Source organism: Micromesistius poutassou (genome assembly GCF_964030765.1).
Source record: "Micromesistius poutassou genome assembly, chromosome: 8".
NCBI lineage: Eukaryota > Metazoa > Chordata > Actinopteri > Gadiformes > Gadidae > Micromesistius > Micromesistius poutassou.
In genome coordinates, this window is record NC_140278.1 from 7,511,578 (window position 1) to 7,529,683 (window position 18,106).

At 41.2% G+C, this 18,106-nt stretch overlaps 3 protein-coding genes across 3 annotated transcripts; all 3 read left to right on the forward strand.

Annotated features, from left to right (window-relative positions):
- Positions 1-608: 608 nt before the first annotated feature.
- Positions 609-2,574, forward strand: lamtor2 (late endosomal/lysosomal adaptor, MAPK and MTOR activator 2). The gene is made up of 4 exons (XM_084471760.1): positions 609-809; positions 1,435-1,597; positions 1,693-1,782; positions 1,990-2,574. The coding sequence occupies exons 1-4, from the start codon at positions 742-744 to the stop codon at positions 2,044-2,046; spliced, it is 378 nt and encodes a 125-aa protein (XP_084327886.1). The 5' UTR covers positions 609-741; the 3' UTR covers positions 2,047-2,574.
- A 979-nt stretch (positions 2,575-3,553) lies between these two features.
- On the forward strand, positions 3,554-10,604 carry rab25b (RAB25, member RAS oncogene family b; the record flags this gene model as incomplete). Its single annotated transcript, XM_084472048.1, has 5 exons — positions 3,554-3,647; positions 5,601-5,796; positions 6,052-6,245; positions 9,935-10,015; positions 10,489-10,604. Exons 1-5 carry the CDS (start codon positions 3,611-3,613, stop codon positions 10,602-10,604), a joined length of 624 nt encoding a protein of 207 aa, XP_084328174.1. The 5' UTR covers positions 3,554-3,610.
- A 498-nt stretch (positions 10,605-11,102) lies between these two features.
- Positions 11,103-17,495, forward strand: rab11al (RAB11a, member RAS oncogene family, like). Its single transcript, XM_084472047.1, has 5 exons — positions 11,103-11,422; positions 12,413-12,608; positions 13,543-13,736; positions 13,898-13,978; positions 14,382-17,495. Exons 1-5 carry the CDS (start codon positions 11,383-11,385, stop codon positions 14,519-14,521), a joined length of 651 nt encoding a protein of 216 aa, XP_084328173.1. The 5' UTR covers positions 11,103-11,382; the 3' UTR covers positions 14,522-17,495.
- Positions 17,496-18,106: the final 611 nt, after the last annotated feature.

Here is an 18,106-nt window from a genome sequence, read left to right on the forward strand (position 1 = left end):
CCAAGAAAGAAGGAATAACAGTCTTGTCTCCATTGCTGCTGCTGTTGGAACAGTGTGGAACAGAGTATTAAGTAACAGTTACATTTATATGTTTCAGTTATCAAAGTAGTTGTTGACTAAAGTAGGCGTGGATCCGATAATATAAAGATAATAATGTTTTGTTGTTTAAAAGTCATTCAGGCCAGCAGTATTTCTTTGATTAAAGATTTTGTTCTTTGTCCCTTTTGTTTGGGGTGTTACTATTCATTAGGTGTTTCCCCAGAAAACATGTCATTATACAGATTAGATTATTTGTTGGTGTAACATTAAGGGAATGATCCTGCCCAATGGACAAACAGACCTTTAAAACATGAGCCAGGTTATTCATCTGTGCATTTTCCATGGTCAATAATTAGTGATAAATCACAACCACAATCACAAAGACCAGAAATGAGAGACTTCCAATGACGAAATCACTTCTGACGGCGCTTAATTTCTCTTCATCACCCTCATCTACAGGTTGCTTTTCTAATATTTTGTGTTTTTACTTCTTCAATACAAGACAACTACTACTGGTAAATTACAGCAGATATACTACAACTCCCACAATGCACTGTGAGGAACATACGGAACAGAGAAACATCAGGTGACAAAACTGCGAACTCGCTTTTCCTAGTGTATTTTTTCATGTAGGTATTAGTAGTAACGGTGTATTTCACAGTGTCATTTAGTGTATTAGTCCCGTCCAGTCACCAAGGAGCGATGTTACGACCGAAGGCGCTGACGCAGGTCCTCAGCCAGGCGAACACTAACGGAGTACAGAGCACCCTGTAAGTAGGCTAACTGAAGCTAACTCTGAGTCGGCTAACTGAAGCCAGTACAATGTGATTAATTGGAGCTAGGGGTTGTTAACTTGTTGGCACAGGTAAACGGATAAAGACGCAAACGGCTGCTGCAATGTGTTGTTGGCTCGCTGGTGTTTCTGCAGTACGTGTTTAACTTAAAGAGAAATGCTTGGTCTAATTAAACCAACATACAAAAAACTAGCTGATATAAGCAAAGTGAAAAAAAATCATTCCGTTTGGTAAGTGATAATAATGGTAACGTTAACTGACTGGAAAGCTGCTGTCAGTAGTATTTGAGAGTTGTTGGGGTGTAGTGCAATATTGTGCAACAAAACAACCCCAAATAAACTCAACTCCCTTTTTGCACCCTGCGGTTCTCCGAACTGTCGTTTAACGCATCTGTGATTGACAAGCAAAATGGGTCACCCGAACCAATTAGGGATGCGATACCCTGGTTGGTCGGATGAGAGTGGGAACTAATTACGCTCAAATAATAGCAATTACATCTTACCTACAGCACCGTTATAACATGGAATAAATGATATGGTGGCGATGTGAGATGGATTCAGTTTCAGTTTTCAAATTCAGTTTTGTGAACTTTTTGGAATAGTTTACTCAACAACGAGGGATCCCTGCTGGCTTACTCCGGCTACGGCGACACCGACGCCAGGGTCACCGCGGCCATCGCCAGCAACATCTGGGCAGCATACGACAAGAACGGACACCAAGCCTTCAATGAGGACAAGCTCAAGTTCATCCTGATGGACTGCATGGTGAGGGGCGAGCTAGCTGTAGCATGTTCCTTTATTTTGTGGCGCTTTCTTCTTGTTATCTCCTTTTTAATTGTACTTTCTCTCCTTACTTTCAGGAGGGCAGAGTCGCTATCACCAGGGTGGCGAACCTGCTGCTGTGCATGTACGCTAAAGAAACCGTTGGTTTTGGAATGCTGAAAGCTAAGGTAAGCTATACAGATAGCATGTACGCTGAAGAAACCATTGGCTTTGGATGTATTGAAAATGTATTATTGAAAAGGTATTGTTATATAGTAATGATATTGCATTATAATATGGTTATTTATTGAAAATGTATCATTATGTATTGATGATTTACTGCTACTATATTGGTTATGGTATGGTATGTTGGTATGAAGTGTCTCTACTTTCAGGCGGAGGCTCTGGTGGATTACCTGGAGGAGCCCTTGACCCAGGTTGCAGCCTCCTAGCAGGGTCCGACACCCTACTCAGCCCCTCCTCCTCTGCTCAGCAACCCTTCTCCTCGGCCCAGCAACCCCTCCTCCCCTCTAAGCCTCCTCCTCTCCTCAGCACCTCCTCTCCTCTGGAGCTTGATACATGGACTGCTTTGGTTTAAAATGACTGTTTCCCTGTGTATTCACAGTTTTGGTTGTATGTATTTGGTCGTCTATTTACGTTTATTAAATTTCTGTTAGTTTATCTCTTGCTTCCATTGGAAGAAAATTATTTAATGACACTGATGCAGCTGAACAGCAAGATGTTTCTACAAATGATTGCATGTTCACTTGTGATTTTCTGGTGAGGTTTTGGCCAAATAAAACTATTCTGTATAATTTATAATTTTGTATGATCATCTGTCTATATTATATATAATATATAGTAAAGTATGATCATCAAGGAATACAAAGACACCTGGAAACCGTGATTCAAAATGTTTTTGTGTTCTATTTTCATAATAAAATTGCAGATGTGCTTGACGATTGTATAATAAACTATCGTTTACAACACTAAACGTGTTTCTGTTGAACTGAGGATTTGTGGTATGCTTTACAGAAGACCCATCGTGCTTTGCAAGTTCATAACTGAATACAGCAGAACCCTGCAAAGATTCATGCTGAAAGTGCTTGACAACAAAAATCCGTACTTTACTTGTAATTATGTCATTAAGGGTTGTCGAGGTTGCATCAGAAATTCTATATTACATTGCAATCACAACATTTCTGTCTATTGATTTGCTTGATGAAGATTTATTTTTCCCTCCTGGCTATGTAGACGAGTATGGGAAAATACTGTACACGTTGCAAAGCCAGTGAAAAATTAGCATACACTCCACATACACACATTATGGAGATGGTGCAGCTAAACTAAGTTTTTGGCTTTGAAGAAGTACAAACAACTCAGAACAATGATCCTGAGTCTTTCCAGGGATGAGATTATCTGACCTTGAGATTTATATGAATATACCTTTTGACATTTACCTGACAAGCTATTTGGTAGGTAGTGGATACATCCCTCTGTGTTTTTTCATTGCCTTTTTTTTGTTTTTTTTAGGTTTAGGTTTTTAGATCCTGTCGTCTTATAAATTTAGAGGGTTCAAAAAACGGGAGAAGTGGACCAATTTGAACAAAGCCCCTATCATCATCGAGCCATGTTTTATTTTTTTTATGTTACTCAACAACTAATCTTTTTTACAACTGTTATTGTATTCTCCTGCCATCAGTCGGCATTTTTATTTACTCACATACATCTGATCAAAATTCAAAACATGCAGTGAACATTAACATAAGGGAGTTTAAAAGTAAAGAGACCCTAATGTTTCTCCAGCAGGTGGCTATTTTACATTCCTTAGCGTCTCCGATTGGGAGTCTATCACTAAGCTCCACCCCAACCCATTAAAGGCCCGCCCCCAACCCGCCTTCTTTCCGTTAGTCAATTGATAGCCGTTCACACCATGACACCATCACAGAACTTGTGTTCACACATGTTCCCTCCCTGAACAGGTTCAGATCTAATTAGAAGACACAGTGTAACATCATGGGCTCAGAATTTGCCTACAACTTTGTCTTCAAAGGTAAATATTTTAAGTATCTTATTTACTAAATCTGACACTCCGCATGGTCATTTTAAACGGCTTTCAGCTACCCAGTTGGTACATAAAGGACAAGCCAGGCCACATTGTCATAGCAACCTTTAGTAATGTTTAAATGAGTTACACAGTAGTATAAACATTCTCCCATTGAGTAACAAGTAAACATTCCTTTACTGTTTATACACATAATTATACTGAGGACTATCACCGTCTGCGTTAGGCTTCATCAACACATTTTAACCAGTTAATCCTGTTTTTACCTATGGTTTTAGTCTACAGTTTTAACCTATGGTTCTGCTGGCGGCCAAATTAAATGTCCAATGAATATCTCTGGATATTACAGATTATATCAGCTCAACATCTTGCTTTTATACACCTTGTATTATAAATTATGTCGACATCTCAATCGGGCGCCATGTCAAATCCTTTCCCATTCCTCTTGTTTAACAAGAGTAAATGTGGTCCTTGATAAAAGGCTGCCCCTATCGTCAGTCTAACCTTCTCAACCAAGGTCCTAGAAACAACTGAATATGAATGAGCCATGCACAGGACTTCAAGACATGCTCAGGAGATCTTTCTTTAAGACATGCAAGGCCACATTAAAACATGCCATCTTTCAGTATGGGAGGGAATAGTGTCTGTCTCCCGTCTCAATCCCGTCTAGATGAAACAGAAGATAAGACAGAGAAGTTAAAGGAGATAGAGGACTAGAAACTAACATCCCCCTTTATCTGCCAACAATTAGACCCTGAAACACCCAGCTCAGATGTGGTTGTACATTCTCTTATGCACAGACATGCTTACAGGGTGACCTAGTGCACCTTACCTGTTCTTACCCACTGCACAGATAACCCTAACCCTAACTAATAAGTGTGTTGTCCCTCTGAAATAAGATAATGCTTGCCTGAGATGAACCCTTACCCTAACTCTCTTCAACGGGATAAGGCTTTCCTATTAACTCTAACCTTAAATGTGCAACGTGTACGATTTGCCCAATTGGCAAATTATTCCTCCACAAAATATATGTCAGCATTTGACCAGAAAGCGGTGTTGTCCACTTTTATATTGAAAGAAACAAGAAACTATGAAGTCCCTCCTAAAGGGCTTTGGTCCCTCCTCTTCCTTGCCCCTTCCCCCTCCCCCCAAAGCATCACCCCACTGAATATAGCGTAAAGCTTACTGTTTACAGTGAATCTGTGCTATGGCGTCATACATTTTTTCTCCTTCAAGTGATCCGTTATGTTATGGCCAGCATTCAAATGTCCAGTGTCCTTTTTAAAATTATTGATAAGAGGTTAGAATACCCTCTCTATGGACAGCAGTACTTGTACTTCATCATAGGGCTGGGCGATTAATCGAATGAAACGATCACCAAACTATAATCGAGTTGAAACGATTAAAAAATATATATATATATATTTTTTTTTTATAGAAATTGCAGAACAGCTGGATTCATATCTGGACTTTATTTTCTATTTGACCATTTTGTGTATATTTTTAAGGGGAAATTTCAAGTTCAATTTTCAAGTTTTCAAGTTCTCATTTAAACTCAAAAATAATAGTTTGAATAATCGAGATTTCAATATTGACCAAAATAATAGTGATTATGATTTTTTCCATAATCGAGCAGCCCTACTTCATCACATGTTGGATTGATTAAACTGGATGTTGCAGTTATGACAATCCTCTCTTGAGGTACAAAGGGGTATTACGAGATGGTCCTGGCTAGCGCTTACGTAAATATCTCTGCAACATAATAAATAGAGGTCTTTGACAAGTCGAAATGGTTATTTCCTCACATTCTATTGATAAATTGTAGTTAATTTTTGAATATTTTAAACTAACCATACACGTCGCACCTTGAACCCTCTGCAATAACATAAGGCTTCACACTGAACGTAGAACTGAAATGACCCCAGTTCCCCTCCTCTTCAGTGGTGCTGGTCGGAGAGTCTGGTGTAGGCAAGACTAACCTGCTGTCTCGATTCACCAAGAACCAGTTCACCCTGGATAGCCGCACCACCATCGGGGTGGAGTTCAGCACCAAGACCACGCAGCTGGGCGAGGCTAGCATCAGGGCTCAGATCTGGGACACCGCCGGCCTGGAGCGATACCGCGCCATCACCTCTGCGTACGCCTCAGTGCTAATTCCATGCAAATAACGTTAAGTTAATACCATGTTAAAATCATGCTTATACTATGCTACAAGTAATGAACACTTTGCCAAAAACAAGTCAATACTTTGGTAATAAAAGTTAATACCATACACATAATGTTTAATATCATGGTAGTTACTACTATTCTCTCACTCTAGTACACTACTGCTACACAACTACTTTACTACTACTATACTACTATGCTGGTTTACTATTGCCATACTACTCAGGTATTACCGAGGAGCGGTGGGGGCATTAGTGGTATATGACATCACAAAGCAGCCCACCTATGAGTGTGTAGAGAGATGGCTGACGGAGCTGTACGACCACGCCCACCCTCACGTGGTTGTCATGCTGGTCGGCAACAAGACCGACCTGGAGTCCGACCGGTGTGTAGCCACGGAGGAGGCCAGACAGTACGCAGGTACCCCTCCTCTAAATACACCTCCTCTAAACACACCTCCTCGAAAACATCTCCTCTAAATATACCTTCTCTACAACAACACCTCCTCTAAAGCACTAGCAGGTACATCTCCTTTAAAACACCTTCCCAACAACACCTCCCAAAGATCAGCTTCCCAACAAGCACCATCAGGTACACCCCCTCTAAAACACTTATCAGGTACACCTCCTCTACAACACCTCCTTTAAAACACTATCAGGTACACTCCTCTAAAACACTTATTAGGTACACCTCCTCTACAACACCTCCTTTAAAACACTATCAGGTACACCTCTACAACACCTCCTCTAAAACACTATTAGGTACACCTCCTCTACACCTCCTCTAAAGCACCATCAGGTACACCCCCTCTACAACACTTATTAGGTACACCTCCTTTACAACACCTCCTTTAAAACACTATCAGGTACACCTCCTCTAAAACACTTATTAGGTACGCCTCCTCTACACCACCTCCTTTAAAATACTATCAGGTACACCTCCTCTACAACACCTCCTTTAAAACACTATCAGGTACACCTCCTCTAAAACACTTATTAGGTACGCCTCCTCTACAACACCTCCTTTAAAACACTATCAGGTACACCTCCTCTAAAACACTTATTAGGTACACCTCCTCTACAACACCTCCTTTAAAACACTATCAGGTACACCTCCTCTAAAACACTTATTAGGTACGCCTCCTCTACAACACCTCCTCTAAAACACTATCAGGTACACCTCTACAACACCTCCTCTAAAACACTATTAGGTACACCTCCTCTACACCTCCTCTAAAACACTATTAGGTACACCTCCTCTAAAACACTTATTAGGTACGCCTCCTCTACAACACCTCCTTTAAAACACTATTAGGTACACCTCCTCTAAAACACTTATTAGGTACACCTCCTCTACAACACCTCCTCTAAAACACTATTAGGTACACCTCCTCTACACCTCCTCTAAACCACTATTAGGTACACCTCCTCTAAAACACTTATTAGGTACGCCTCCTCTACAACACCTCCTTTAAAACACTATTAGGTACACCTCCTCTAAAACACTTATTAGGTACACCTCCTCTACAACACCTCATCTAAAACACTTATTAGGTACACCTCCTCTACAACACCTCCTCTAAAACACTTATTAGGTACGCCTCCTCTACAACACCTCCTCTAAAACACTTATTAGGTACACCTCCTCTACAACACCTCCTTTAAAACACTATCAGGTACACCTCCTCTAAAACACTTATTAGGTACACCTCCTCTACAACACCTCCTTTAAAACACTATCAGGTACACCTCCTCTAAAACACTTATTAGGTACGCCTCCTCTACAACACCTCCTTTAAAACACTATCAGGTACACCTCCTCTACAACACCTCCTTTAAAACACTATCAGGTACACCTCCTCTAAAACACTTATAAGGTACGCCTCCTCTACAACACCTCCTCTAAAACACTATCAGGTACACCTCTACAACACCTCATCTAAAACACTTATTAGGTACACCTCCTCTACAACACCTCCTTTAAAACACTATCAGGTACACCTCCTCTAAAACACTTATTAGGTACGCCTCCTCTACAACACCTCCTTTAAAACACTATCAGGTACACCTCCTCTACAACACCTTTAAAACACGATCAGGTACACCTCTACAACACCTCCTCTAAAACACTTATTAGGTACACCTCCTCTACAACACCTCCTTTAAAACACTATCAGGTACACCTCTACAACACCTCCTCTAAAACACTTATTAGGTACGCCTCCTCTACAACACCTCCTTTAAAACACTATCAGGTACACCTCCTCTACAACACCTCCTTTAAAACACTATCAGGTACACCTCCTCTAAAACACTTATTAGGTACACCTCCTCTACAACACCTCCTCTAAAACACTATCAGGTACACCTCTACAACACCTCATCTAAAACACTTATTAGGTACACCTCCTCTACAACACCTCCTTTAAAACACTATCAGGTACACCTCCTCTAAAACACTTATTAGGTACACCTCCTCTACAACACCTCCTTTAAAACACTATCAGGTACACCTCCTCTACAACACCTTTAAAACACGATCAGGTACACCTCTACAACACCTCCTCTAAAACACTTATTAGGTACACCTCCTCTACAACACCTCCTTTAAAACACTATCAGGTACACCTCCTCTAAAACACTTATTAGGTACGCCTCCTCTACAACACCTCCTTTAAAACACTATCAGGTACACCTCCTCTACAACACCTCCTTTAAAACACTATCAGGTACACCTCCTCTAAAACACTTATTAGGTACGCCTCCTCTACAACACCTCCTCTAAAACACTATCAGGTACACCTCTACAACACCTCATCTAAAACACTTATTAGGTACACCTCCTCTACAACACCTCCTTTAAAACACTATTAGGTACACCTCCTCTAAAACACTTATTAGGTACGCCTCCTCTACAACACCTCCTTTAAAACACTATCAGGTACACCTCCTCTACAACACCTTTAAAACACGATCAGGTACACCTCTACAACACCTCCTCTAAAACACTTATTAGGTACACCTCCTCTACAACACCTCCTCTAAAACACTATCAGGTACACCTCTACAACACCTCCTCTAAAGCACCATCAGGTACACCCCCTCTACAACACTTATTAGGTACACCTCCTCTACAACACCTCCTTTAAAACACTATCAGGTACACCTCCTCTAAAACACTTATTAGGTACGCCTCCTCTACAACACCTCCTCTAAAACACTATTAGGTACACCTCCTCTACACCTCCTTTAAAACACTATCAGGTACACCTCCTCTACAACACATTTAAAACACTATCAGGTACACCTCTACAACACCTCCTCTAAAACACTTATTAGGTACACCTCCTCTACAACACCTCCTTTAATACACTATCAGGTACACCTCTACAACACCTCCTCTAAAACACTATTAGGTACACCTCCTCTACACCTCCTTTAAAACACTATCAGGTACACCTCCTCTACAACACGTCCTCTAAAACACTATCAGGTACACTCCCCCAAGAGTGAACCTGACGAAGCAATCATGAAATGAGTCGTTTACAAAAATAAATCAGCTTACCTGTGTGCGGTGATTTTACACTTTTTTTTGGCTTTATACCTTTAAAATACTATCAGGTACACCTCCTCTACAACCCCTTTAAAACACTATCAGGTACACCTCCTCTACAACCCCTTTAAACCACTATTAGGTACACCTCCCTAACAACATCTTTAAAACACTCAGGTACACCTCCTCTACAACACCTTTAAAACATGATCAGGTACACCTCCTCTACAACACCTTCAAAACACTATCAGGTACACCTCCTCTATAACTACTACTCTAAAACACTATCAGGTACACCTCCTCTACAACACCTTTAAAACTCTATCAGGTACACCTCCTCTATAACTACTACTCTAAAACTATATCAGGTACACCTCCTCTACAACCCCTTTAAAACACTATTAGATACACCTCCTCTACAACCCCTCCTCTAAAACAATAGCAGGTACATCTCCTCTACAACTCCCCCCCCCCCCCTACAAAACCACCCATTCAACACCTCCTCTAAAACACTAGCAGATACACCTCCTCTAACACTTCCATCTCTGTCTCCCTAGAAAAGAAAGCTCTACTGTTTGTGGAGACGTCGGCTTTAGAGTTCACTAATGTCGAGGTAGCATTCAACAGTGTCTTGTCAGGTAATATATTATAGCAAATAACTTTTACTGTTGATGAAAATATTATTAAACTCTCAATGATAATGCCGCTAAACCGGAATGGTAATATGTTTTGAGAAGGTAATACATTTAAATGTAGGTAAATATGGACCCAAATAACAATACACCCAACACTATTCCTAATAACTTATCTAATGTTATGTTTATTTTAACCTGAGATGATGGATTGTAATCTGATAGCATTGTATGGATTATAAAATCAGATAGCATGTAATTTATAATTGTATGGATAGTATGGGTATTATCCTTATGGTATGGTTTGTAATTGGCTATTCATCTGATGGTATGGTTTATTACTTTATGGTATAGATTGTAATCTATTTGTAATCTGATAGTATTGATTATAACCAGATTGGAATCCTACATTTTGGATTTTAATCTGGTAGGAATCTGATGACATGGATTGTAATCTCAGGTGTACCGAATGTCCCCAGAGATTCACAGGAAGCTAGGTCGTAAGGAGGTGATCCAGAGGGACTTCAGAGCTCCAGTAGCCCTGAGGGGCCAGACCAGAGCAGAGGACCAGAAGCCTTGCTGTAGAAACATCTGAGCCGGCTCCTCACATCATCATATCATACATTCATTATAGATGGATAAATTAGATTCATCCCTTTCATAACGTAACATAATACTATAGTAATAGGGTACGTTATTAAGGTGCTACTACAGTGATTTTCATTATTATTGTTTAAAAAAACTTTAGAACTTTATTTCAGTTGTGAATTACATGATGACCATAAACATTAAAACTCAGACTTTAACTAAATTCTTCAATAAATTATTTCTATGTTTGAAATGCTGACGCTTGTGGGAATAAGGGAATATAAAGATATTCAATTATATAGGTATATTGGGAAACAAAAATTACTGGTTAATTGTGACCATTGCTACTGTAGTGCAGCTCGGGACTCAACACGTTCCATAAGCAGTGACGACTAACCAATCATAGTCGACAGCAAAGTGGACCAATCATATGATCACATGCAGCCAGGTGTCGCTGGTTTATGTACCAAGGGGAACCAGCAAGAGGCGGGACCAAGCCATTCACCTGACGTGGTTGGGATCCCGCAGAGAGCGAGGAAGAGAAAACTTGGAGGATAGTAATTTGTAGTGTTGTTCGGAGGTTGATACTGAAGTAAACTGAGGACCTGGAAAAGGTTTATTCAATTGAAGAGTTATTGCCAGACCGCTGGCTTAACGAGTAAAGTGACATCGTCTGAAGTTTCAACGACCTGTAGAGTAACAACCTCTTCCTCGGCCCATAGCAGAAGTTGGATCGTATTGAACTTCTGTCCAAAAGACAGCTAGTCAGAATCAGAGGAGGAACTATGTCAGCCAAGGAAGACGAATATGACTATTTGTTTAAAGGTGAGCGGTTGTTCATGCTTTCTTTTTGTTGATTAGCTCGTGTAAGTTATTAAATAAAAGATAATGTATCAGCCCGTGGTCAGCTAAATATCCAGATAGACTTGCTGTATTGTATTCAAACATCGTATTTACAATTTAAACAACAATAATCTTCTGGAGAGGTTTTGACATTTCAGCGACAAGTGTCGCAATGTTTATGAAAGAGTGTGTTGATCCAATCCACGGTCGTAATCAAACTGTCAAAAACACTAAAACCCTCATCCCGATGTCTAAATATCCATTATTCTGCATCGACCGACGTATTACACTAGAGCGTACTGAGCTCGTACTTTATGCACTTATATAGACAATATCTGTTTAAACCATAGAGCCATGTGAATGGCTTATGACTCGGTCATATCTATCTTCAACTCATAAAGTTATGTCCATATCACTGTCATATCTCCCTTTCAATGAGTAAGTTATGTGCGTTTTTTTGTAATGTAGGCTATAGGCTATGTTTCTAATGTATCGCCAAAGCGACATGATTCAGCAGTTGAAACCTAAACAAGCCGGTGCCGTCAGACTGGAAATACCTGCTGAGTGTGCGTGCGCACTATCGAGCCGACAAGACGAGATGACGTCATCCTCTCACTGTCATCATATAGTCCTGCTTCCGTTTTTATCCACATCAATGTACTCATTGTACACAGCAAGCACTATGGTTTTTGTTCAAACTTTTTTATTAGTGATAATATCCCTATCTGTATATTTATCTCTGCATAGTCTATATAGTTCTTGTGTAGTAATAATTATACACTTTGTATAGCACCTCTCATTCAAAGAAATCCAGCTCCAAGTTTCTTTACAATACAGACATGACATGCACAGAGTGCTTCACATAAAAAAAATAGACATAAAATGAGCATAGTCAATGGAAGATAAAAACCCAATTAATGCAAAATAAAATTCACTCCTTTATATGCATCTCTCTCTTCTTTCCATCTCTAGTGGTACTAATCGGAGACTCTGGCGTAGGGAAGAGTAATCTGTTGTCTCGTTTCACTCGGAATGAGTTTAACCTGGAGAGTAAGAGCACCATCGGGGTGGAGTTCGCCACGCGCAGCCTGCAGGTGGAGGGGAAGACCGTGAAGGCTCAGATCTGGGACACGGCCGGCCAGGAGCGGTACCGGGCCATCACCTCTGCGTAAGAGCCACCCTCTCCGACCCCTGACCCCATCGCCTGAGAATAAGAACCACCACCCCGACCCTTGACCCCTGACCCCATCACCTGAGTATAAGAACCACCACCCCGACCCTTGACCCCTGACCCCATCACCTGAGTATAAGCGGCATTAGCTCAGGGGGTAGAGCGGGTTGGCTGGTAACCGCAAGGTTGCTGGTTCGATCCCCGGCTCCTCCTAGCTGAGTGTCGAGGTGTCCCTGAGCGAGAGACCTCACCCTGACTGCTCCAGACGAGCTGGCTGTCGCCTTGCATGGCAGATGTGAATGTGTGTATGACTGGGTGAATGTCAGGCAATATTGTAAAGCGCTTTGGGTGGCCACTGGTTACAAAAAAGGTGCTATATAAAGGCAGTCCATTTACCATTTACCATAAGAACCTTACTTATCAAAACCCAAATTGTAACCAAACCCTAGCTGTAACCTGATCCTGACCTTTCCCCACCCAACCCATGACACACTAGGAACATTCTCCGTCAGTGTGGGCCAGTGTCCGTAAATGTAGGGCAGAATTGGTCCGCAGATCAGTCTAAAATCTGTGACGGTACCAGACCTTCACTCTGACACCGTGATGATACACGCCTTGAGAATGAAACCCTGGGCTGTGTGTTAAAGGTGACATATTACACCACCAGGTGTGAGTGAAAAATCTGCCTCTTCTGACATCACAAGTGGGCGTGTCCACCCAGATGTGTGACGGGATAGATGAGCAGCATTTGCTATGGTCCACCGGGTAGGCTGTGTAGACTGATCTGTCCAGCACACATCTAGGTGGACACGCCCACCTGTGATGTCAGAAGAGGCAGATTTTTTCAAAACGGCTTGTGACGGCTCATCACACTCACACCTGGTGGTGTGACGTGTCCCCATTTAAGCACCCCCCCTGTCGCGTTGGACAGGTATTACCGTGGGGCCGTCGGCGCGCTCTTGGTCTACGACATCGCCAAACACCTGACGTACGAGAACGCAGAGCGCTGGCTGAAGGAGCTGCAGGACCACGCGGACAGCAACATCGTCATCATGCTGGTGGGCAACAAGAGCGACCTGCGCCACCTGAGGGCCGTGCCCACCGACGAGGCCAAGGCCTTCTCAGGTAAACTCACCTGCACAGGTGAACGTACCCACTGTCACTTAAAGGTCCCACGTTATACCACCAGGTGTGAGTGTGATTAGCCATTACAAGCCGCTTTCAAAATCTTTACATTTATTAACCATAGCAACGGTGTTAACAGTGTACTTGTGCGGTTTCTCCAGAGAAGCATGGCCTGTCTTTCCTGGAAACTTCAGCGTTGGACTCCTCCAATGTGGAACTGGCATTCCAGACTATTCTCACAGGTCGGTACCCCCCCCCCCCCCACACACACACACACTTCAATCGTGAATCTAGACTTCATTGTAAAATTATTAGAGGAAGCTTTGAGGTTGACCCCCGTTATCACCACTAGGTGGCAGCAGCAGTCCGTCAGTGAACATAGAGTTTTAGTAGCAGGACAGAGAAATGGACCGGTATACAGTTTGCCAGTAGAGTACAGTACAGCAGAATACAGTGAAAATCAACTTTTTGTGTACAATTTATTAACATACAATGATGGTTTTTTTAGATTTAATTTTAGCTCAACTCACTCTGGAGTGTGGAGCAGAAACACACACTACAACACACACTTCATAGAGCTTGTTCATTGTTGGTTGAGTGAATTGTTTGGAATAGTCATCCAGTTGATTCTCCTGTCTTCCCCAGCCATCTACAACATGATGTCCCAGAGACAGATCACCGGACGCCCAGACTCAGACTTCTCTCCCGGGTCCAACGTGGTGCCTATCACCGTCCAGCCCACCCAGAACCCCCCCCGACAGAACCCCTGCTGCCAGAACAACTGACACTCCTCCGGCCCCACCCCTCAGACAGACAGACAGACAGGTGGGAAGACAGTCGTACCATTACATCATGGTTGTTCAGTTCTACTGGTTATTATAGCTGGTTCTACTGGTTGGTAGGATGGTTCTGCTGGTCAATATAGCTGGTTCCGCTGGTTCTGCTGGTTAGTATAGCTGGTTCTGCTGGTAAGTAAGCTGGTTAAGTTAGGAATGGGAAGTGACAGAGGACCATGTCATTTTGCATGGATGAACGGATTAGAAAGACTGCATGTTTGTTTAAGGAGATGAGGGATAAGATGAAGGTTTAGGAGGATGAAGGTGTTTGGGAAGGTGAAGGAGGTGAGGAAGGAGGGGAGGGAGGAGGAGAGGAAGGGGGTGTTTGGGAAGATGAAGGAGGTGAGGTCTGAGGAGTTTGGGAGGAGGTCTGTCCATCCTTTTGTCTCTACTGGAAGGCAGACATCTTTTCTTATTTCTGTATATTTTGACTGCATGTGTATAAATAAACAGTATTTGTTAATAGATATACGCATTTATATTTGTTCTATTTTACTTCATCTGAAATAAGAAAAGTGAATTGTGGAGTGATGATTTTTTATTGTATATTTGTTATTAAGGGGTGTGTGTGAGATGAATTATAATTTTATCTCACATTTTTGCACGGACAAAAAAAATACATTTGATTATTCGAATGTAGTTTTATTAGAAACATTTACAATACATCTTGAATCTTCGAAAAATAACAAATAAAACAAACTAATATGGCGCAGTTACAATAATAATCATTAATAATAAAAATGTTCCAGAAAAATGTAATTCACAGAAACCATGTGCTATGAGTAGCTGCCCTGGAGGGACTGGGAACATGTTTCCATCCTAACCGTAACCACAGAGCAGAAACTATCACACTAACACCACTACCAGACCACTACCAGACCACTATCAGAGAATATGAAGTCCTACTGGGTTGGCCTCTTGGCAAGACAGGAGCCTCCGTTTCACGTTTATTGTTACCAGTCGTGTCCATGGGGGACACCGGCCCCCTGCTGGGCAGATCCACCCTCAGTGCTGGTAGACCAAACCAGGATCTGGAGGTAGAACTAGACCAGGGCCTGCTGGTAGAACCAGGCCAAGAGCCTGTCGGGGAGCTCCCGCTTGGGGTCCAAAGAGGATTAAACTACGGAAACCTACAGAGGTCAAAAAGACCCGGTGTTGTCAAACACACAACACCAAGCCTAGTCGCCCCTTTCTACATGACCAGACAACATGCATGCAAACTAGTACGGCTATGACTGAAGAGTGTATCTGAGTGTAGTTGTAGACTAACTAAACAGTGCGGTGTGTCGGCCATCGTGTATGTTATCACCGGAGCGGGAAGCTTTCATATTAAGGCTTGGATCCTCCTCTTGAAGCTAATTCCACTCTTGTTGCTATTCTAAGACTGAGTGAGATCTCTCCACATGTGAACATGTTGTTCTAAAAGAAAAGTCGAAGTCAGTTCAGATTAAGAGCAAAGGGTTGGTAACATGGGGGGGGCAACAGCAATCCGATCTACTGAAGCAGGAAAAATGCATATCCAGGCACAAAATAAATCCAATCCTAAAAACCATCCTATGATTTTCTGTCCTTAACACCATTTCAAATGCGCCGGTATTTGACAGAATGCTTGTATGAAGTTGTGGAGGCGCCACGTCACTTAACTTTATTTATCTCATGTAGATGGGAAACTTTCATAAATAAAAAACTTCTAAACTTTTCATATTTATAAGTAGAAACTGGCCTTCCTGTGTTTAGAAATATATTAACTTCTTGTACTTTTAATTAAAAAACAAATGTCTCAAGATTACTCATAAATATGTTTTGTTTTCATAAATAACATCCAGATACTGACTTTTCCTCTGCTTTCTATGAAACCATAACCCATGTTAGCAAAATAGATTTGAAAAAACTGTAATATGTTCTTTTTTTTTATTAGTTTCAGTTATCTATAAATGTACGTGGAAGAACTGAAATATATGCTAAAACCTCAAAATTCTTCAACTTCAATTCATCAACAATAAAAAAATAATTAAATAAACAAAACAATCACATTAAAGCTCACTGATAATGTAACAAAAAGCAGAAGAAGTGCGTAAAGCAGAGATCTCTTTACATTCAAATGCAAGGATTTCGACGCTCGGTCAAATTGCTTAAGTGCATTGATTGAATTAGGGATTCCTATCACTGCTTACGAAGGGATTTTACATAAATGCATAACGAGCTTTTTCTATAAAGAGAAGAAAAACACCAACAGTTTCTATCATTACTATTCATGTAATCTTAATACAACGTTGTAAATAACACTAAGATGAAATGAATGAACCATACTGTGCTCTCCCAAGGTCTCTATATGGAAGTGGGTCTTATACTAGGGGAGTTGAATAAATGAACCTTATACTTTAATGGTTTATAAGAATCATAATTTAACTTTGAATATCAGTCAGTCAAACTACAAGGTAAATATGTAGATTTCAACCTTCATCCAGTTTCAGGACTTAAAGCTTTTATACACATGGATCAGGTTGTTTGTATTCCTAACAGGTATTATTTGTATTAAAACTGACATTTCTATGTTTTACTATCATGCATTTTTAACTTAAGAATAGTGCCTCCGGAGATGGCCTTAAACAGAGCAGTTGGGTCTCCCAAACATAGTCATACTCATTAACAACGGAGGCATGGGACCCCTGCAAAACACGGAGCCCCTGCAAACAAACCCCTGCTAAAGAGGACACTCCTGGATTAGACGTCTCTCAGACATCTCAGCAAGTGTTCTGGTATGAAGTCATTACATTTAGTCTTTCACAGGGCAGCAAGTCGTTGTCTTTAAGTGCTAAATTAGTATTATTTCAAACATCCCAATACAGTAAATCATGGTTGCCATAGCATTGTCTAACTATAAATAAACACGTGTCCTCTGTCCAGAAAGGTGTTTTTCTTGTTCTTTGGTTACATTCCACCTTTTCTTTTTAAAAAACAACAAATGATCGCATGAAGTCTAGTTCCATCAAATCCCAAAAACTCGACATTGTCAATATGTAAAAAAAGAAAAAGAAAGAAGTTGATATGTTTTCTCGAGCGTACATTTCTATTTTCTACTGAAGTAAATACAAAGTAATGAAAGGGAACCGAACAGAAGTTGAAGCCTCTCCAATGGGAGAGCAAACTCCAAAACTCAGATTATCAACCACCAGAAAACTGTACTGTTGCCGTTGATCTACTGAACCACCAGGAAACGACTGTTGCTGTTGATCTATTTAACCACCAGCAACAGGAGCGTTCACAGCCTATGTTGTGAGCGCCAGTAGAAGTTTTTGTACACATAAGTATGTGATTCATAATGCAATAAGGCTTCCTCTAATTTGCTCATTTTCCAAGGAGGGAATCATCTAAAGGGTAACAGCTATCTGTGTCGGAGATTCATTTCAATTGTGTATTTTCGGTATTTAAACAAACCACTCGGTGGGCTAGAACGCATTGCTTATTGACGTCATCCCTCTGCATCCAGATTAGAGTTATATCTTCACTAAGGTTCCTCTATTAACTGCCCTT